The sequence below is a fragment of the Dipodomys spectabilis genome, unplaced genomic scaffold, assembly GCF_019054845.1.
Source record: "Dipodomys spectabilis isolate Male_0828 unplaced genomic scaffold, ASM1905484v1 ptg000046l, whole genome shotgun sequence".
Classification (NCBI taxonomy): domain Eukaryota; kingdom Metazoa; phylum Chordata; class Mammalia; order Rodentia; family Heteromyidae; genus Dipodomys; species Dipodomys spectabilis.
Window position 1 is genome coordinate 5,947,957 of NW_024870723.1, and position 23,848 is coordinate 5,971,804.

Consider the following 23,848-nt stretch of genomic DNA (forward strand, 5'->3'; position numbering starts at 1 on the left):
TTATTTCTGTATCTTTGTACAGTCATGGAAAAGACTGTTATGCAATGAGCAAAGTTCCTTTGCTAGAGGAAAAAAAGGAGAGCATTATTGTTGAAAACATTGGGCTATTATGCTAAGGAGATTCCTTGTAATTCTGAAGGCAAATAATCCAAAATATGATTAGAGGAAATCCACATTCAGACAGAAATTTTTAATACTCAAAAAGGTTATTGCTTAAGCACAAAATATTTTCTGATTACTGATCTTACCAAAATCAAATTTAAAAATTTATTTGAAAAGTCAAAAAGTAAAACTCAAAGGCAAAAAAAAAGAAAAAATCAGTATCATATTTCTAAAGCTATGACTCAGGAAGGCTAATTTAATTCAAGTAGGAAAGTTATTTCTCACTTCATTCACTTTTTTTAACTAGAAGAAATATGACCATAAGAATTCTCAACCCCACTGAATTGCTCCATTATTTGGACAGAGATTTATGCATTTTTGGAAAGCAACTTCAAAAAGAGGAAATGTAAGAGACAATATAAGAGACTAAATAGCATTTAGATAAGTTGTGTCCCAAACATTTAAACTTCTGAATTCCTTTATAATCAGTATAAATAAAATAGAAATACATGTTTTGTGTATATTGCTACGTGTGTTCCAAAAATTTTCTTGTAAAAGCCTACAATCCAGAATTCATATTCTCACAGAGACAGCACAAGCAGACACTTAGTTTCAGATTAGTAAACACAAACTTGTTTAACCTAGTGTTGAGATATGAACAATACTAAAGATTAAGTTCTAACTCCCCAGAGGGTAGGGTAGTCAGGAGGCAATATTAACATTTATTGGGTTCCCATTAGGGGTTATAAAATATAGAGTATAAGATTCATTAATTACCTAAAATTATCATTCAACATTCAGAAATCTTGGTTTTCTCTCTTTCTCGCCATCCTGAGTATTAAACAAGTTATCTAAAAAATGATAATAAGTTTCTGCTTCAAGAGATTGTGAAGATTGACTATAGTTCCATATTTAACTGCATTCAAATTAATAGGAGCACCATATTGATACTAGCACTATGAACATCCTCATTTGGTAACTTTAGAGACAGCAGACTCAAGTTCTAAGGTCACAAAGCTAGTGGTACACTAGCTAGTGGTATACTCTTCTGTTTCCTTTCTCCTTATATTATAGATTATTTTTGTGTATTTCATAAAAGCAAGCTAGAAGGATTTAATTAATTCAGCAGATTTTCTTCCCAGAAGAAGCTTGTTAATTTTCTTCTGGCTCAATTATCAGTCATTTAAATGTTTCCTCTGATAAATTCGAGTTTACAAAATATGATTTCCAAAGAAAGGAAACATTATCTGTCTCAGTACAATAGGAAGACTGGACACTCAGGTTCCTAGTTGTATCTAACACTATTTGGAAATGCATTCTAGACAGATCTTTACAAATCTTGTCTCTTCTGCATTGGTCTTAATGATAATCTTTATTTTTTAATTGAAAAATAGATCATTCCTAGAGTAGACTAATTAAGTGCAAGACAATTTTTAAAAATAATAGTAAAGCCAACATGCGGACTCTCACTTCCAAGACATTTGAAGCTACTGGTGTGGCATCTCCTTCACTTTCCCAGAAGTCATGTCAGTTATTGCTTAACTCCTTAAGAATTTTATTCTTTTCACCAGGGGCTGGTGGCTCATGTCTGTAATCCTCACTACTTAAGAAACCAAGATTTGCGGACTGAGGTTCAAATCCAGCCCACACAGACAAATCTGAGAGACTCTTATCTCCAATTAACTTTTTGTAGTTTGGAGCTATAACTATTTAAGATTTCAGTTTTCAGTATTGGGAGTATTTGCACATATTTCCATTTGAGTATCCCTAATTGAAAAATTGAAATATAAAATACCCTGAAATTCAAAACTTTTTGAATGTTATAAATTTTAAATTCTGGAGCATTTAAGATTATGGATTTTCAGATTAGGAAGGCTCAATCCATATGAACAAAAAATTATGATGCATTCTTTATCTTTTTTTCTTAATATAGTATTATGATTTTGAGATTACTCTGGGGTAAATTTATATAGCATTAGTCTATTTTGTTGTTTTGTGGGGTTTTTTTTTCCTATGGAGCTGGGAGTCAAATCCATCCTAGGCAAGTGTATAGTCATTCATGTTTGTACTACTATTACATTTTTGTTGTTGGTGGTGGTGGTGGTGGTCATGGGGCTTGAACTCAGGGCCTGGGTGCTGTCCCTGAACTTTTTCATTCAAGGCTAGCATTCTACCACTTTGAGCCACAGCACCACTTTCAGTTTTCCGGTGACTAACTGGAGTTAAGAGTCTCATGGACTTTCCTGCCCAATCTAGCTTTCAACTGTAATCCTCAGATCTCAGCCTCCCCTCTACCTAGGATTATAGGCATGAGCCACCCGCACTTGGCTTTACAATTACATTTTATTACATTAATTTAACACCTACATATTTGAGTTGTTTTTGGTTTTTAGCCATTATGAATAACATTTCTATGAGAATTCTATGTATGCCTTCTAGCTCTCAGAAGTACAATTTTGTCTTTTTAGTATATAACAGAATACAATTACTATTCAGCAATGCCTACCTAGTTTTTAAAGTAGTTGTAGCAATTTACACTCCTATAAGCAATGAAATAATGGTCTCATTCCCTACCTTCCATCAACATCTGGTATCATAAGCTTTAAAATTTTTGCCTATCTGGTGGCTGAAGAGTATCATATCATGATTTCAAATTGTGTACTTCTCATTACCCAAGCAATAAAGTATATTTTCATATTTATAAATTATGAGGGTCCTCTTCTATGAAGAGTTTGCCCCAGGGACACAGGGTAGAGTGATGGAAGTGAATATTATAGTGTACATTTTCTTTTTTTTAATTGTGAAAATACTGTACAGAGGGGTTACAATTACATGTGCAAGATAATGAGTGCATTTCTTATCAAGCATTGTAGCCTCCTCCTTTGTTTCCCCTTCCCATCCCTTCCCATCCTCCCCCTCCACACCCCCAATCCTCCCCCCCCCCACCCCCGCCCCCGCACCAAAGTTGTAAAGTTTGTTTTCGACATAATGACTTGTACATCTTATTGTTGCAATGGATCCACCTGTATCCCTATTTAAACGATTTGTTTTTCCCCTTCCCCAACATTTTTTTAGGGGGTCCGGTTGTGGGGCCTGAACTCTGGGCCTGGGCGCTGTCCCTCAGCTCTTCAGCTCAAGGCTAGCGCTCTACCACCTGAGTACGTTTTCATATATATAGAAATAGCATAAGGAAGTCCTCCAAAACTGTTAAAAAGCAGAGGGGAGGGAATTAAAAAAGAATAATTTAGATGGAGTAAATTTGATCCAAGTATATTATATCCATGTCATAAATGCCACAATTAAGTCCCTTTGTACAATTATGCTAATAAAAAATTTTAAAGTTAAAGAGCAAGAGAAAGAAAGCATTTGAAGTTTGGCATTATTATATCTCCATCACTACCTTTTCTGCTCAGGAATGCTTTTGCAATTCAGAGCATTTTGTGGTTCCATATGAATTTTTGGATTGTTTTCCCTATCTCATTGAAGATTGATATTGGGATTTTGATGGGTATTACACTGAATTTGTAGACTGCTTTGAGCAGTGTTACCATTTTCCTGATATCAATTCTGCCAATCCAGGAGCATGGAAGGTCTTTCTTCTTCCTTATGTCTTCTATTTTCTTCCTTCTTCAAATTTTTACAGTGTTCATTTTAGAAGTCTTTCACATACTTAGTTAATTCTTAGGTTGGTTTGATTGGATTTTGTAATATTACCTCTAATGGAATTGCTTTCCTGATTTCAATCTCAATCTTCTCCTTGTTGGCATACAGAAAAGCTTTTTTTTTTTTTTTCAATGGTAGGGCCTAGGTGTTGTCCCTGAGCTCTTCAGCTCAAGGTGAGCACTCTACCACTTGAGCCACAGCGCCACTTCCAGTTTTCTGGTGGTTAAGTCTCACGGACTTTCCTGCCCGGGCTGGCTATGAACCATGATCCTCAGATCTCAGCCTCCTGAGTAGCTAGGATTAAAGGGAGTCACCAGTACCCGGCTTAAAAGTTACTTGTTTTTGTGGATTGATTTTATATTCTGCTACCTTACTTGAGGGAGAAATCTATAGAGTCCTTTAAATATAGTATCATATCAACTGCAAATAAGGATAGTTTTAACTTCTTCCTTCCCTATTTGGATCTCCTATATGTATTTCTCTTCCCTCATTGTTTTTGCCAGGAATTCCAGTACTATGTTAAGAGGAGTAGAGCAACTGAATATCTTTGCTTGTTCCTGATTTTAGAGGAAATGGTTTTAGCTTTTCACCGTTAAATATAATGTTGGCTGTAGGTTTGTCATGAACAGCCTTTATTATGTTGAGGAATGTTCCATGTATTCCTAGCTTCTCCAGAGCTTGTATCATAAAAGGATGTTGGATCTTGCCAAAAGCTTTATCTCTATCTACTAAGATTATCAAAGGTTGCATGTTTTTACTCATATGTGGAAGCTAGAATGAGTTTATAAACGTATAAGTAAATATGTTGGGTGGTATGTTGAGTGTATATAAAGGGAGAACTCTAATAGTGTAATTCCATAGAAAGGCAAAGTCAAAGTCAATCAAATAAACACCAAGAAACTGGTACTTGAGTGGTGGGTGATATGAAAGGGAAAGGGTAAACAAATGAATTGGAGAAGGGGGGAGAATGCAGCAAGAATGCAATGTGTATCCTACAAGGTTAAGAAAAGGGATGAGTTGGGTGGAATGGGTGAGAATGTGACATTGATCAAGATATTAACTGGTAACTCCTTTGCATAACCATTTAAAGATAATTTAAAAATAAAATTTCCTGTGACCTTCAGCAAACAATTCTCTCATTTCACTCCAGACCACTGGTAACCTAGTTTACAGATTTATTTGAAATTAAATAATTTAAAATTCAAAGAAAACAGAAAGAAAAGACAAAAGTAAGGAAGTAACCTTAAGTAGATTCCTCATCTCTTTATTCCTCACTTTTCTCATTTGTAAAACAGAAAACCTATCTCACAGCTTTGTTATAAAGACTACTTGAGCTAATATGTGTTAAGCATATATGTAGAACAATGCCTGACACTGAAAACTATAAGTTACTGTATTTATACTACTGCTAAAGTCCCTCCCTACCTCAAAGTCATTAGATGCCTTCTGACTTGCCTTTTACATTTAAATCATTTAATTCACTTGAATTTTTTTTTGGGAGGGTGGGGGTTGGTCATGGGTCTTGAACTCTGGGCTTGGGCGCTGTCCCTGTGCTCTTCAGCTCAAGGCGAGTGCTCTCCACTTGAGCCACAGCACCACTTCCGGTTTTCTAGTGGTTCACTGGAAATAAGAGTCTCATGGATCATGATCCTCAGATCTCAGCCTCCTGAGTAGTTAGGATTACAGGTGTGAGCCACCGGTGCCTGGCTGAATTTTTTTTTTTTTTTTTGTCATGTCGGGCATGAACTCTGGGCCTGAGCACTTCCCTGAACTTTTCAAGGCTAGCACTCTACCACTTAAAGCCACAGTACCACTTCCAGTCTTCTATTGGTTAATTGGAGATAAGAGTCTCACAGACTTTCCTGCCTGGACTGGCAGTGAACCACGATCCTCAGAATTCAGCCTCCTGAGTAGCTAGGATTACAGACGTGAGCCACTAGTGCCCAGCTTGAAATTTATTTTTGTATATTACTTAAATATGAGGTCTTACCTCATATTTTCCTTATACATCACCAAAGTTCTTGAATAATTCATTAGTATTAGAATTTGCCTCTAAGCTGTGATTTTGGGTGATATGGAAAACATTATCTAAAGCTCCCTGTATAAGCATTTAGAAAAAGACAAACTTGGCAGTATCTTTAAGAATCTAGCCAATGTAATAGCACCTCTCTGCCGAAAAAATGTACTTTTTTTTTTTTTTTATCACATTTCATATATGTCCCTCAACTAGGTTAATAGGAAGACATGCCCTGGGGGTTCCTGGGTGGTTCTTTGGTGGTGAGGTGGCTCTTGTTTTTGCGAGTGAATCTCACTATGTGAACCAGGCTGGCCTTGGATGTGCAATTCTCTTGCCTCAGCCTCCTCAGTGCTAGGATTACAGATGTGTGTCATCACGCTCAGATTTCCATGGGAATTCAATATAGTGAAAGAACATGAACTATGATATCAGAAGATTTTAAGTTGAGGCTTACCATATAACTTTTTAATTTTTTGCTTTTTGGCTCATGTGTGTGTGCGCTTGAACGAGGGTCTTATACAATCTACCACTTAAACCATACATCCTGTCTACTATTTTGCTGATTAATTGGAAATGGAGTCTCATAGACCTTTTTTTTCTGCTCAGGCTGGGTTTGTACTTCAGTCTTCCAGATCTTGGCTTCCAATATAGCTAGGATTACAGGCGTGAGCAACTGGCACCCATCTTTTTAAACTATTCTTATCTACAATTTAATAGATAAGTATACTTACCTACCTCTAAGAGTTGTTGTTAGAATCAAATTACAAGAAAAGTATTCTAATAAGTGTACATGACTTTGAAGATATTAGTAATTGACATTCCCTAAAAACTTACTGAGTTTACAAATAGAAAAAGCATCCTAAAACTCTAATGGAATAAAGTCTTCTACAAATATGGTAGTGTAAATTACTATAAGTATTGGGAAAAACAGTACAGACACTGCTCTAAAAATTAAGCACTATCATGTTATTCAACAATCCCACAAGAAACCACATATCCAAAGAAGTTAGTATGTTAAAGTGATATCTGCAATGCCATGTTTATTGCAACACTATTCACAATAGCTAAGCTATATGAACAGCCTAACTTTCCCTCCTCTGATGAATGGTAAAGAAATATATACAATAGAATATTGTTTTCTGCTATATAAAGAATTAAATTGTGCCACTTGTGACACTATGATGCAACTGGAAACCATTGTGTTAAATGAAATAAGCTAGGCACAGGAAGACAAGTGCTGCATGATCTCACGCACATGAGAAATCTAAAAAAAATTGATTTCATAGACATTGAGAGTAGAAATGATGATTACCCAAGCTAGGAAGATTCAAGGGAAGAAGGAAAGAGGAAGACCTGGCCAACATAGGCAGGGAAGTTCTAGTATGCCATTGTAGAGTAGAATGGCTACAGATAATAACTATGTATTAAATATGTCAAAAAGGTAGAAAAAAAGATTTTGGATGCTTTTCCCATAAAGAAATGATAAATGTTTGAAGAGACAGATACGTTTATATTTAACATGATAGATTTAAATATGACACGATATATGTATGTATTGAGACATCACATAATGCTCCATTAATATGTACAGTGGTGTTTTTTTTGTTTTTGTTTTTGTTTTTTTGTTGGTCATGGGGCTTGAACTCAAAGCCTGGGCACTGTCCCTGAGCTTGTACAATCGAGACTAGTGTTCTACCATTTTAGCTACAGAGCACTTCTGGTTTTCTGGTACTTAACTGGAGATAAGAATCTCACAGAGCTGGGTACCAGTGGCTCACGCCTGTAATCCTAGCTACTCAGGAGGCTGAGATCTGAGGATCATGGTTCAAAGCCAGCCCTGGCAGAAAAATCCGTGAGACTCTGATCTCCAATAAACCACTAGAAAACCAGAAGTGGCGCTGTGGATCAAGCAGTAGAACGCTCACCTTGAGCTAAAGAGTGCAGGGACAGCGCTGAAGCCCCACAACCGACAAAAAAAAAAAAAGACTCTCATGGGGACTTTTCTGCCCTGGCTGGCTTCAAACCAAGACCTTTGGATCTCAGCCTCCTGAGTAGCTAGGATTACAGGCATGAGTCACCAGTGACTAGCTGTACACAATTTTTATATATCAGTAAAATTTTATTTATAAATAAATTGTTGAGATACATAGAATGTATCATTCACTCAGTTAGTCTATGTAGAACCATAATAAATTTTCAACTAGTCCTATGTACTTTAAAGGTAACTGTAATTATGGTTGAAGTACTTTTAAGGTAAAAGTTCAAATTAAGATCTCTGTAGGATTGGCAAATTCAGACATTTTGAGTGAAACTTTTATCCAGGAAGGAAAAAAAAAAGCTGAACAGTCTTGTTTTCTTTCTACCCTCTAGAAAACATATTTCTTCCTATGGGGGGAAAAAACCCTCTGAGATGGAAAAAGTCATGCTGATTTAATTTTCTTACAAGGGACACAGAGGAAGACAAAGCCTTCTCTGTGGGAACAAAAGTCCTTTATTTCAGCCTAAGTCTACTAATGTAAGTTCTAGAAGCTCTATCTTGGAGGGAAAGGATATTAAATCAGGCAATAAAGTTATATGGTGTAACCATCATGTCAGTATCATCTCTAAAATTGCAAGTCCTCATGCCAATGAAATATTTTTTTCCTTATTCCAGTTCCTCTTCTGAACTTAAGGCTAAGAATTATCACAAGGACCACTTGTTCTATAGTAAGTTAGTAACACTATCCATATTCCCTTGATTAACTTCTCCAAATAAAAGTTCTATTGATTTTTATTTTAAAAAATATTAGATTTAAACAAGAAATTTAAAAGGGAAGATAGGCCTCAAAGGTTTTTATCCAACTTCCTCTAATGTTAAACTATTTCTATAACCATGGAATATTTATTAAAACAGAAATTCACATAAAATACTAATTAACCTTATAGATGTCACTCAAATTTTCCTAGTTTTTCTACAAATGTCTCTTTCTGTTCTAGGTTCCAATCCAGGATATCGCCTTGCATTTACTCATGATGTCTCTTTAACCTCTTCCAATTTCAGAGCTTCTGGGTCTCTTGTGATCAATTATGATCTTAAAGCTTTAAAATAGCTCCAATTAGATATTCTGTAAAATGTCTCTCACATGGGGCTTATCTGATGTCTTGTCACAATCAGACTGAGATTGTGAATTTTGAGGACGTCTACCTTTCTCATCTAATGTTAGGGAGTATATATGCACATTACTTTTCAACTGATATTATTTTATATAATTTAATGTTACAATTCAAGTAATTTTCAGTGCTAGGAGCCTTTCTGTATGATAGTTAAACTGAAAGGATGGTTAGTTTATTTAAAAAAAAAAAATAAGCAGAGGAGTTAGGCATGGAGCTACATCCCTGTAATCCCAGTGCTAGAGAAGTAGAGACATGAACGTCATGAGTTGACTAGCTTGGGCTAGATAGTGAGAGTTTGTATCATATAATCTTAATATATAGCTCAGTGGAAGAATTCTTGCCTAGCATGACCAAGGCTTTCAATTTCACCTCCAACACTCAGAACAAAGCAACAACAACAACAAAAAAAAACACAAAAAAAAAAAGCAGAAGGGATCTACTGAAGGAAAGAGAGTCAGACAGATGTTAATTTGGTAATTATTTGGTTTTCAGCAAAGTAAGCTTCAATTTCTTCATCTCTAAAATGGGAAGGATACCACTTTAATTGTTTGTTATTTTAGCCTAACAATTAAGTGTATATAAAGCATTTAGCCTGTAAGAAGTTAAACATTTGACAAATGACGTTCATTCTGGAATTGAGGGTGGTACGAGTTGAGCATCTCTAATCTGAAAAGTCAAAACAATATATATATATATTTTTTGGTGGTAGTGCTTAGGCAGTGGTTAACTGGAGATAAGAATCAAACAAAATTGGGTGTTGGAGCCTCATGCTTCTAATTCTGGCTACTCAAGAGGCTGAGGTATAGGGATTGTAGTTCAAAGACAGACTAAGATTTATCTCCAACTAACCATCAAAAAGCTGGAAGTGGAGCTGTGGCTCAAGTTGCAGAGCACTCTCCTTCAGCAAAAAAAGCTCAAGGGACTGCATCTAGGTCCTGAGTTGAAGCCCCAGAACTGGCACCAAAAATAAAAAATAAAACAAAAAAAAAACCCAGAAAACATAAAGACAATCTAATGTGTGCTAATCAAAATCTGAAGGAAAAAAAAAAAAAAGAATCACAGACTTTCCTCCCCAACTGGCTTCAAACTGTGATGCTCAGATCTCAGTCTCCTGAGTAGCCAGGATTACAGGTGTGAGCCACATTTCTTTTTTTTTTTTTTTTTTGGTCGGCCGTGGGGCTTGAACTCTGGGCCTGGGCACTGTCCCTCAGCTCTTCAGTTCAAGGCGAGCCCTCTACCACTTGAACTACAGCGCCACTTCCAGTTTTCTGGTGGTTTATTGGAGATAGGAGTCTCACTGTCTCTCCTGCCCGGGCTGGCTTTGAACCGCGATCCTCAGATCTCAGGCTCCTGAGTAGCTAGGATTACAGGTGTGAGCCACCAGCGTCCAGCTGTGAGCCACATTTCTAACACAAACATGACATTAAAAAGTTTTGTATCTTAGAGTATTTCAGATTTTGGATTTTTGGATCAGGGATGCTCAAGTAATAAAGTCTCTGTAAAGAATCCAGAATGTAAAAATCTCTGTAATATTTGTAGTCCCAAACTTTTTGAATAAAAGCTACACAGCTTGTAATAATAAGTGTTATTATCTTTTGCCAAGTTGTGTGGTATTTTTGTCTCAGAAGGAAATAAGACCACAGACAAAAAAATTGGTATTTTTGTACTATGTTTTTATAATACTTTAAAACTTTTTATGTGTAGTGAAATGCTCTATTAGAAAGATGTTTGACTGGAGATTAAATTTTGTGGTGTCTTTCTTCTTTAGCAAGAAAAGCTTAGACTTTCTTTACCATGTGGACAAAGTAGAAAATAACTTTGAAGCTGATCTTCCTGATTGTGTGAATGTCATTTAAGTCAGGTTTCCCTCAGTTATATAAGTACAGGGTAAACCAGTCTCACTGCCCTGAAAAGAGTTAAACAAGAACCTTGTGTTTTCAAGGGTTAAAGGAAAGTACTTCATCCTTGGGGAAGGAGGTTTGTTTAGTGCAGATTCTAAAACATGTCCTAAATCAGTTCTCTTGGGGCTGGCTTACACATGGGGAGATAGAGGCATGTATACACTGAAAGAACTGACTGTTAAGATCTGTAATGTAGGATCCCTGATCCTTAGAAAGAATGTGGCTTAAAAGAGTAGATTCATTCTTTCTCTATGACTGCATAGATCTGGACCAGTAATAGCATCATCTGTGATGCTTAGGAATCAAACTTCTGCCCAACAATTACACTTAACAGTAAGGAACAACAATATTAGTGAACCCATCAGAATCTCATACTTGGCACCACAGGAGGGTTGACTCCAAGAATTCTTAGGCAATCAACAATTAACTGCTGGAGAATAGAAGGCCACCAAAGAGAAGTCCTAGGCTTTATGCTACTGAAGCATATGAGCATGAGAGCAACTAACAGGCAAAAAAAGAAACTGGAAATATAACTATACCTGAATGTTCTTTATAGACAAGTTTGTCTATTATATAAGCTTCAATTTCCTGATACCTATTATGTTTGCTACTCTGAAAGCCTTCTATATAAAAATCATCAGTCTTTAAACATTTTTGAAAGACCAAATCCCTTGGGTTTATTTTCAGCAACACAGAAAGTATACTATTATGGAGATTCTGACTCTTAACAGCAAGTTTTGTAAGAGATTAAAATCCCATAGGATACAATGGGTGGTAGCAATTCAATTTCCTTGGCCTACAACAGAGGAAGAATGGTAAGCAAAGGGAGAAGGTGTGAACCTGAGAAGGAAACTAGAACTAAGCATTTTCATAAACTCAATTTAGAAATAAAAACTACTTTTAGATTATGCGTAGAAGTAAAATTCCTAGAAAATTATGCACCGAAATTCTGCTATCATGACACTTGATCATTCATACCATTCTTTTTTTTGTGTGTGTGTGTGGGGGGGGGGGGGGGGAGTCTGGTCCTGGGCCTGAACTCTGGGACTGGGCGCTGTCCCTCAGCTCTTCAGCTCAAGGCTAGCGCTCTACCACTTGAGCCACAGCACCACTTCTGGCTTTTTTTCTTTTTGCTTATGTGGTGCTGAGGAATCGAACCCAGGGCCTCATGCATGCAAGGCAAGCGCTCTACCACTGAGCCACCTTCCCAGCCCCCGGACACCACACACCATTCTTCATTCTATAAACAGTCCCTCCCCTTCTCACAATATTACCTGAGTTTTGGTCTTCACTAATTGTTACTCTACTATTAATAACTCTGAGTTATATTTAATCAGGTTCTACTATTGCTACAAGACAGTGCTAATTTTTCTCTTCCTTATAAAGAGTTCAGCAAATAAAGCCCAAATCATTTTTTTTCTGTGCCCTGACCCCAGCAAGACTTGGCCCTGCTCCTCATCAACTTGATCTTCAGGGTAAGCACATCTCTGAGACGTTAACCTTATCTTTCTTGTTAAAGCCCTTTTCTTGCTTTCCCATTTCTGCACTTCTAAACCTTTTCCTCTCTTCAAAATGGGTCAAATGTCTGGATGAAATCAAGTTTTTTTCAACTGTAAATAATCTGTCTAACTTCCTAATCTTATTAACAATTTATATTCTGTGATATACATCAATTTTTACTTCATATCCTATATTTCTTTAGTTTCTTTATATTTCTTAGTTTTCTTCCTGGATCAGATGCTTCTCTGGTATAAAACTAATTGTCCTCAAGATTTTCTCTCTCACAATGTTTATTAGAGTATGTGCACATTAAGTGCAATATTTGGAATAAAAAATTAAATATTCAACCTGGAAACAAAATACCATATTTATATGAACTTGATTATACCATTAGCATAATCACAACTACAGATGTGAAAAGCCTCTCAAAAGCAAAATAAATTATCTTTTATACTATCAGTAATAACAAATTAAAATAACCTTTAAAACTTCGAAACTAGAGGCTGGAGGCATCACTTAAGTGGTAGAACGTTTGCTTGTCCAGTGAACACAAGGCCCTAAGTTCAAACTCCACTACCATCCTCCAAAACACAAACACAAAAGTTTGTTGGGTGCCAGTGGTTCATGTCTGCAACCATAGCTACTCAGAAGGTTGAGATCTGATGATTACAACTGAAAGCCAGCCAGGGGAAGAGGGTCCTAAGACTCTTACCTCCAACTAACTACAAAATTAAACTAACTAAAAGACAAAACTGGAAGTAGAGCCTTGGCTCCAGTGGTAGAGTGCTGTCTTCAAGCAAAAAGAGAAACGAAAGGAAACAAAACGAAAAGATAGGAAAAGAAAAAACAAAAGCTCAAAGACAGCACCCAGGCCCTGAGTTCAATCCTACTCATAAAAAAAAAAAAAAAAAAAAAAAAACCCAAAACAAAAAACAAAAAACTTGCCGGGCACCAGCAAGTAGTTTATCTCTAATAAACTACTAGAAAACTGAAGTGGCACTGTGGCTCAAGTGGTAGAGTGCTCACCTTGAGCTGAAGAGCACAGGGACAGAGACCAAGCCCAGAGTTCAAGAAGTTGGAGTCTTATTTTGTTCATTTGATTCATTCCCTTAAAGGAGACACTATAAATTGTATGCTTTAGGCATTCTCATCTAAATCAAGCTCTAACACGTACTACTTAGCTACATTTCTGGAAAGGAGTTATTGATGAGATAAGAAAGGTTTTGTGCCATATGACAGAATTATTTCAGCATAGTTTCTATAAGGTAGTGATTTCCTTTGTAAATATAAAATAATCTAATATTGATAAGCTGCTATTTGAATTGTGTCTAAGACCACTAATGAAATATTGAACACTTCATATAACAATATAACATCTTCCCTTTTAAAACAGTGATTACAAATATTTGTTTTCTAGCATCCATGTTTCAATTGCCCAATAAATTGTTTTAGAGTAAAAAAAAAAGTTGGAGCCTGGCAGAGTGCCTCAAGTGGTAGAGTATCTGTTTGACAAGTACAAAGCCCAAAGCCAACCCCCAATACAACTCCCCAGAATTTTTTTGTATGTACCAGTCCTGGACTTGAACTCAAAGCCTGGGCCCTATCACTGAGCTTTTTTGATCAAACTAGCACTCTACTACTTGAGCCACAGCTCCACTTTGAACTTTTTAATAAGGTTAATTAGACATAAGAGTCTCAAGGGACTTTTCTGCCCAATAATTGCTGGCTTCAAACTGCAATCTTCAGATCTTAGTCTCCTGAGTAGCTAAGATTATAGGAGAGAGCCACTGGCTCCCAGCCAAGTGTGTATATATATATATATATATATATTTAAATTTTTTAATTTAAAATATATATTTAAAAATTTTTAAAGTTGCTTAATGAGAATAAACAAGAGACTCTAGGTTTGGAGACGGTACAATGTTTTGTCAACAGCAATATCAACTCACTGTGATATCTTGTCACAAATGTCACCAACAGCTAGGAAAAAAGGGGAGTTATTTTCTCCATTCATTGCTTACAGTTGCTATCTAGTTAATAATTAGAAGATCAAGAAGGAAATTATGCCCTATATTCAAAGGAAGCCTTAAGATAGAAATGAACTGAAACACACATAGAACTTTCCAGATTGCATTACATATACATTATTTAAACGTAAAATGCAATGTAGTCTACTTTTTTTCTGGAGAAACCCTTCTCTGGTCATTTAGTAACATTGAGCTTTATTTTAACTTCTTTTTTTTATAAGTTTAATATAACACTCAGTGTAATATAAGACATCACCCATTTAACACTGTACAAATGTTTATTGAACTATCATAGGATAAAAGCAAAAATGAGCTGTTTTTGACTACCTCCAAAAATTCCAAGGAAAAATATTTTGAAGGGTATATAATAATGATAATTTTTTTTTAATTTTAAGTGCCTATAATTCCAACTACTCAGGAGGGTGAGATCTGAGGATCATTTCAAAGCCAGCCCAAGCAGACAAATCCGAGAGACTGTTAGCTCAGATTAACTAGCAAAAAGCCAAAACTGGATGTGTGGCTCAAGTGGTAGAGCCCCAATAACCAGTGCACATGTGCATGTAAACAAACAGAAATAACTTAAACGTAAGGTTGGAATAATTGCAGAAGTAATGATTGGTGTACAGAATAAAGTAATTTTAAAATAAAATTAAAGCTTTGAAGCTTTGTTCTATTTTCCTATAAAATAGCAAAAGAATGTAACACCTTAGAAGATATCTTGCATTTGGCAGACAAGTATATCCAAGTGTCAGACATCTTTACACAAATGTCTCACAGAAACTTCAAAATCATCTTTGAAACTTCCTTCCTTCCAACTTATCTTAAACCTGTACTCTTATTGTTATCTTGTTTTTAATTAAGATTTTTACTGGGATACATTATAATGTAAACTAACATTTTGATATTCCCATATAAGCATTAACCTCAAGGCCTCTCCCCATTTCTTAAAATAGCCAAACTATGGTGGCTCACACCTGTAATCCTAGCTATTCAGGAGGGTGAGATCTGAGGCTCCCAGTTTGGTCAAGAAAATCTTTGAGACTCTTATCTCCAGTAAACTAGTCAGAAAAAGCCTGTAGCGGCACTGTGGCTCAAGTGGTATAGCACTACCCTTGGGCAAAAGTTTAGAGACAGGACCCAGGCCCAGAGTTCAAGCCTCAGGACTGGCAAATTTAAAAAAAAAAAAAGCTACAAATGGAGCTATGGTCCATGAGACTTATCTCTAATAAACTACTCAAAAAAATCTGGAACTGGTCTGTGATGGAGATGGTGCTGTGGCTCAAGTGGTAGAGCGCTAGCCTTAAGCAAAAGAAACTCAGGGACAGTGCTTAGGCCCAGGATTCAAGCCCCAGGATTCCCTACCTCCCACCTCATATACACAAACCAATTTCAACAAGTTTCATTGCTGTATTTCCATATAAGCATACAAGGTGTTTAGACCACATTCACTCTCATTCATCCTGTCCTCTCCACTCACCTTCTTCATTCCCACTTATTACGACCCCAACCTGCCAACATAGCCTGTTTTATTTTCTTGCCATTCATTTGTTAGTGCATATTAATGTACTGAGGGGTTTAACTATGGTATTTGGTACATATGTATATTCTACTTGAATTGGAATAACTCCTTCACATATCTACCTACTATTTTTTTTAACATCTTTCAGTGTGTTTTTTTTTATGTTGTCTTCATACATAACTGCAATGTATTCTGGTATTATCCTCCCTCATTCTTTTTCCTTCTAGGTTTGTGTGTGGGGGGGGGGGGGGAGGGGGGGTTGTACCAGTTCTGGGCTTGAACTCAGGGGCCTGGGCACTATCTTTGAACTACTTTTGCTCAAGACTAGCATTCTACCACTGGAGCCACAGTACCATTTCTGGCTTTTTCTGTGATTAATTGGAGATAAGAGTTTCACAGACTTTCCTGCCCGGGCTGACTTTGAACTGTGATCCTCAGATTTCAGCCTCCTGAGTAGCTAGGATTACAGGCATGAGCCACTGGTGCCTGGCTTTCCTGTGTTCTATATCTATATCTAGTTAGTGTAATTTCTTTTCATTCACATGCCTACGCCAGAAAAAAAATAGTCCTCTCCTTTACTCCATACATGTAAGCAAACTACAAATTTTATTTTTTAAACAGTTTCTTAAATCACCCCTCTTCTTTCAATGACAATAGAAGAAGACTCCTTTTGAAATTGCTCCAATATCCTTCTTACTGGTCTCCTAGCCTGACCTCACTCTCTCTATTCATGAAACTGACAGAGTAATTTTTTTCTAAAAACCAAATCTGTTACCACCTCCTAGTCAACATTCTTCAACAGAGAAATGTACTTATATGGTATACCGACCCCTTTATGGTCCGTTCATTCTTTTTTATTCTGCTCACTCACCATATATTTAATGAATATCTGTTGTTTCAAGTAGATACAACAGGAAACATAGACAATTATTTCACCTCTTGTCACCGCTTTATTTCAACACTTCCTCCCACCACTAGCAAGCTTTATCTTTAAAAACTAGTAAACTATTTGAAACAGAGTATCCTTTTCTTTCATAATAATTTCTACTCATTTAAAAAAAAAATCTCAATTTAAACTCAAACTCCTCTTAAGACCTCCTTGCATCCTTCACAAATACTTTGTTTATATAGCTATCCTTCCCCTAACCTATTTCTTGAGAACAAGGAAAATGTCTTTTGACAAAGTAGTCAAGTGTAAACTCTTCATTAAATGAAACAAGTAAACAAAATGACAGCTTTCTTTATTATTGTTCTTCTCAACATTAGACAATGTGCAATTATAGACAAAGTAAAAAGTAGGAGTATTCACAAGCAAATATTGCACAAGGTGATTTTTCAGAGCCTTATATGTGAGCCTTGGAGTATTTTGTCATCTCTCTAAAATTTGTGTTGGCATTGGTTTACTTCATGAATAAAATTTTACCTTCTGTCCTGGGGCATTTTCCCATAATTGAAAATGCAAAGTAGTAAATACTTCAAAATACACTCTATAACAGCAAACACATATTTTTATAGAAAAAGATACTCAATCTTTATAGAACTTGTTATCATAAAATAGAATAAAATGATGTGTCTTGTATATTACCGTGGATATTTTCAAAGATCTAAACCCCATATAAAGTATTTATATATAAAATCAAATCTGAGAATATTTTAAGAACTATATGAAGACATTCAGGGCTTTCACTAGCATACTGCTTTTTGAGACAAGATACAATCCATTCATACTTATTGAGCATATGTGTAATTGTGAGTCAGGAAAACATTAGAAATGTGTTCCAAAAGCAAACATGAAAAGTTCAGATGTTGTAAACCAACTCTTTCCAATTAAACAGGTTGGAACACCAATAGAGATGTGAGGGGGTGGCCATCTGTCAGCATATAAAGGTCTTTGTGTTTGCATACAAAGACATTGCTCAACCCACATCTGGCTCACCCACTGAAATATATGAGCATAAAGAATAAAGGGATGAATTTTTAAAAAGCTAGTTGTTTGTTTCATATGTGTGAGAGAATAAGGATAGAATTAGTCTACTTTCCTACTTTCACTTATTTTTAAAAAGAAAACAGGAAAGTCAAGACAAGAAAACTTTAGTAGGACTAGGAGATAGAATTTCTATCTCATTGCATAATTTTAGGATCTGTACTAGAATTCTTCGGGTTTTTGTTTTTGTTTTTTTCTCCTGGCTAGTTCTTCTCAGCTATTTCCTTGAATCGTAACTTACAAGGCACACATCATTTCCTTCCCTTTGGGGAAGCTTTCCCTTATTATTTCAGTTTATCTCTGTTCTTTTCCTACTTCTAACTACACTAGTTATGCATTATCTATATATTTAAAAACTATTTTTGTTGTGTTTTTCTAGTTTGTATATATAATCTTATATAAATTATGTTTTGTGACAAGAGCAAAAGCAAAATTGTTTTTACTCAAGCAGAAAGCCATATAAACCTATCACAAATGGATATCTATTTATCAAAGGGCTAATAGCCTCATATTCTAAAACATCTACTAAACTAAAACTGGGACCAGCCCCTACCAAGCAGAGTTATTTACACAGTATGAACTACATCACTGCCAGGGTAAAGGTTTGATTACCAAAAGCTAACTAAACAAAATTCCTAGAGAGAGGTGGTCTGAACAGCAAGATAATCAAGAATCAGATACTAAAATAACAGGTAGTTAGTCAACATCAGAGTTTCTTATAATAGCCTATTTATTCAATATTTGAAATTTTGAGAATGGCTGTATCAGTATAGTAGATAGGAGTATACATTCTAGATCTAAACTGAAAATGTTTCAGTCTCAACTCTTTTACTTACTGGTTACCGCCTAGTAAAGTAGACAAATTATCCACCTTGCATTATTTACCTGTAAAATAAGAATACAATAGTAGTGCCTATCCCTTATGGCTGCTATGAGGATTAAGTGAATAACTACAAAGGGCTTAGGATATTGCCTAGCATGTATTCTATTAATTTTAAATGTTTATTATAAAAATTAATATAGACATATTCAAAGACGATTTTAGTTATTATTCTAAAATATATAGTGCTGAATTTTAAATTATATAGGTTTTTATGAAAATGGAAGAAAATAAGCAATTTTTATAATAAACAATTTATTCTGTAGCCTACCAATACAAAACAAATACCACAATTCCTATTCATACTCAAGTAGGTGACTTAAGTATGAGACACTTCTTTGTGAACTACTGCTTCTATTCTTCACTTTAAAAAGATTTGACTTCCAGGAACTTGGTTTTTGGTTTTTTGTTTTTTTGGGAGGTCCGGTCGTGGGGCCTGAACTCTGGGCCTGGGCGCTGTCCCTCAGCTCTTCAGCTCAAGGCTAGCCTCTAACACTTGAGCCATAGCACCACTTCTGGCTTTTTTTTTCTACTTATGTGGTGCTGAGGAATCGAACCCAGGGCCTCATGCATGCAAGGCAAGCACTCTACCATTGAGCCAACTTCTCAGCCCCAAATTACTATTTTAAAATATGAAGCTTCATAAATGTTGATTTATTGTTGTATTTGAAATTAGACTTTCCAGTCAAGTTCATTTCTGTACTTTAAGAAGTATAAAATACAATATTATACAGTAATATGATATGATTTATAAAGCACCTAAAACAGATATTGAATATAAAACATTTTTTCTGCCAAGGAACTAAAAGTTATTTTAAAAAGCTTCTGCATTTAAGTCAACAATATTCTCTTAAAATTAAAGCAAACAGGAATTGATTGAATGATATACACTAGTCATTTTATATACACTGAGAAGAAACCAAGTCAGTGAAAATAAATGACTAGCCTAAGGCACATAGCAACACATAAAGCAAGCAGTCTTGGATCCATATCCAGGTAACACCGGTTCTAAAGCTTATGTTCTTTCCATAACATTATCTCTTCAGCTTTGTGACATGGCCCCCCCAAAAAGCTAAGAGCCTCATATAAGGCCAAAGACTCATAACTCTCGGGTAGTAGAAAGAAAACTTTAGATTATATGACATAGTTATACTAGATTAAGTCACCTCCAAATAACACACTATTTAAAAGGTAATTTATTATGGTTTTGGCATAGAAAATATACTGGTAAACAGAGTAAATTCAGTCCATTTGCCACTAGTTTAAAAAGTTAATATAAAAAGACATTTCCATTGCAAATGCCTAAAAGTGAGCCTTTCCAGAAAGTAGATTCCTTCCTCAATCATTTTTTCCCATGAAATTTTGAAAACCATCACAAAGAAAAATCAGTGGCCCGCTCTTTAAGAACTAAGTAAATTATCAGAATTTTTAACCCCAATATTAAATATATAAAGTGAGGGAATAAAAATATACAAAACATTTTGCAGATGTTTTGACTCTCCCTATAGTTAAGCCAGTCTAGGCTTTTAAGACCAGTAGCCTATTTATTTATTTCTCTCTTTACTAAAGGACAATGAACTTCACCTCCACCTTTTGCTGCTTACCTGTTGCAAAGGATGCTGAGGGCTCCATGGGGACTACAGTGACATGGCAGGCAGAGGCCAGAAGTGTGATTCAGGTAAAAGCCCTTCTCACAGGCTTCACAGTGAAGACCCTCATAACCTGATTTACACTCACACTGCCCTGTGGTCTGATTGCAGCGTTTCACATCGAGGCTTCCAACCCTTGAGCAGTTACACATATACTCTGAAAAGGAAGAAGGGAAAGAGATATTCTTAACCAAATGAAATGACTTTTTAAGAAACTGAACACTGTTTATTTTCCTTAATAAATATTTGTGACAAACTTGTAGGGCTAGATGAAACTGGCTCCAGTTCCAAGTTATTTTCTCTACTGTTTAGTTTATTTAAATTGGAAAATGTACATGATGCAATATACTTTTTTTTATCTTTTTTTTCCTTTTTTCTGTCGATTGTGGGGCTTGAAGTCTGGGCCTGGGCGCTGTCCCTCAGCTCTTCAGATCAAGGTGAGCGCTCTACCACTTAAGTCATAGCGTCACTTCTGGCTTTTTCTGCTTATGTGGTGCTGAGAAATCGAACCCAGGGCCTCATGCAAGCGAGGCAAGCACTCTACCACTGAGCCACCTTCCCAGCCCCACAATATATTAAATTATATACAGTCTGGGTTTTTTTTTTTGTTTGAATGTTTGTTTTTGTTGGTCATGGGGCTTGAACTCAGGGAGCTGTCCCTGAGTTTTTCTAATCAATACTAGCACTCTACCATTTTGAGTCACAGCTCTACTTCCAGCTAATACTTCTGGTGGTTAACTGGAGATAAAAGTCTCCTAGACTTTCCTGTTCTGTCTGGCTTTGAACCACGATCCTCAGATCTCAGCGTCCTGAGTAGCAAGAGTACATGTGTGAGCGACCAGTATGCACCTAGCTACAGTTTTTAATTATATAGCTACCCCACTCAGTTTCCTTTCCACTTTCATTGCCACCCTTCTTACCCTACAAATCCAGTATATATGTAAGTGTATGTAGTTATATTTATTAGTTTTTTTCTGAATTGGAAACCTCCACAGGCAGGATTACCTACCTAGAACTGAGAAAACATGCTAAAAATAACAACATGTTAAATAATAAATAACCCATTATATAATAGCAAAGGCCTAAGGCTCAGATGTCAACCTATACATGATCATGCAGGATTGTTCCACAGCTAGAATCTTAAACTAAATGTCCCATCCAGGAAGGAATTAATAAAGAAATATTACAAAATTTAAATGTTAGGAAATGGTAAACAAATCCAGAGAAGTTTATTCGTTCATCCTGATCAGACTAAAAACCAACCACAATTTGAGTATCTTGCTTATATCTGTAAAATATATAGAAAATAAATATTTTTTCTTTAGATATATTTCAAACAGCTCTTTGGATGAAAATAACTTAGAAGCCTAATTTAGTTTTTGCTAGTATTTCTACTCAACAAAAGGAAAGGATTTTGAACACAGTTTAACAGAGCATACAGAAAGAGATGTAGTTAACATTGACTGCAGAAAAATAAAACCTTCTATATTCTATGAACAGGCTTCATTCCAAAATAGCAATGAATTTAGGTAGAAGAGCCCAACCAAATGTATGGTACAAATTAACTGATGGCGACTAGGTAAGGTACCAAATAAAATGGTATACTGATAAAATTTTATCTTAAAAAAAGTAACCTTTAATGTTATTTTTATTACTTCAAAAACATTACTGAATAACTGCAAGTCTATTATCTCAAGTAGAAAGTTTCATAAAGCAGTTTACTTCTCTATTCTAGAAAAAGGAATTAAGCTCCAAAATACCTTATGTAATCGCAAGCAGCATACCCACACAAGTTAAAACAAAGGAATCCACAAAGAAATTCCTTCTTGGCCAATTCTCCACTGCATTTTCTTCAGCTCCTCAGCTTTGGTGTCAGTTTATTTCCCTACTCTTCACATTTTTTTTTCTTTTAATTCCTGTTTTGGGCTTGAACTCAGGGTCTGGGTACTGTCCCTAAGCTTTTATACTCTAGGCTAACACCTGAGCCACAGCTCCACTTCTGGTTTTTTGGGGTGATTAATTGGAGATAAGAGTCTCATGGACTTTTCTGCCCAGGCTGGTTTTGAAGCACAGTCCTCAGATCTCAGTCTCCTGGATAGCTAGGATTATAGGCATGAGTATCCAGCTCTTCACACTTCTTTTAATTTGTAAATATAGAGAATGAGAGAGTGAGGGAAGGAGTGACATCACTGAAAAAGAAATGTACTCTTTACCTGACTTACAAAACTGTAACTAAATATAGGGCTAATATATTATATGTATTATATATATTATATAAAGCTAATATATATGCATATATAGTGAGTGCATATGTTGATAGATGATTTGTGTATGTGGGTTTTGGTGGTTTGGGTTTTTTTCCTTTTTTTGCATATTTCAAACATTGGTACTAAGTCACAATTTTCAGCTCCAAGTTTAGGGAGTGAATCTGCTTCCCATCACAATCAAGTGCCTTATTTTGGGGCTGGCAATGTAGCAGTGGCAGAGTGTTTGCCTAGTAAGTGTAAGGCCCTGGAATCAATATGCAGTACTGCAAAAAAAAAAAAAAAGAAAAGAAAACAAAGACTTTTACTTTTACTAAACAATGTAAACATGACACTTCTTTGACACTTACATGTTTTCATATGATATCTACCTTCTTGGCATGTGTGGTTAGTGGGTTCTGTATATAACAAAGCCATGTTGTATGGTTTGTAAGCCTGCCAATGACAATTTCATGGCAAGAACTCGCTTCCACCAAGAATGACCAGAACGCTTATAATAACATTTATCTTGGGATATTTGGCAGAAATTCAACATACATCCAACTTTTTCTGCTGGATCAATTTCATCACAAATTAAACTAACTAAAATTATCCAACAGTGGACAGAACTCTTTCAATAAAAATAAGGACAAAAAAAAGTCTGTAATAAAGATTGACTTTAATTCTATGATTTTCTTACTAATAAAATATTTCCATCTGAAAACTGAATCATTGTTTTCAATAAATAAGATATAGTTAGCAGTGTTTTATGGAATGTAATTAATGTAAGAATTCAGAGACAAAAATCATTCTCTATTTTTCAATACAAATCTAAGGGATAAACTTTCAGTTGTAACCAAGTTTAGTGGTTACTTTTTATTTCTTTTTTTGTTTTGTCGGTCGTTACTTGTTATTTCTTTTTTTTTTTTTTTGGTCAGTCGTGGGGCTTGAACTCTGGGCTTGGGTGCTTATCCCTGCGCTCTTCAGCTCAAGGCAAGCACTCTACCAATCGAGCCACAGTACCACTTCCAGTTTTCTAGTGGTTTATTGGAGATAAGGAATCTCACGGACTTTCCTGCCCTGGCTGGCTTTTGGTAGGATTACATGCGTGAGTTACTTGCACCCAGCTGGTTACTTGTTATTTCTATAAGGTAAACCCAGCATCTTCAAAATCCCCCTGAACATACTATGATTTGATTAGTCCTATTTC

The 23,848-nt window shown here is 35.8% G+C and overlaps 1 protein-coding gene across 1 annotated transcript in view; it reads right to left on the reverse strand.

The window, feature by feature from the left end:
* Window positions 1-23,848, reverse strand: part of Megf9 (multiple EGF like domains 9) — a 90,025-nt gene that overhangs the window by 25,940 nt on the left and 40,237 nt on the right. The window contains exon 2 of the mRNA XM_042678619.1: window positions 20,351-20,552. Coding sequence (XP_042534553.1) covers window positions 20,351-20,552 — 202 coding nt within the window. The remainder of the gene's footprint in view (window positions 1-20,350; window positions 20,553-23,848) is intronic.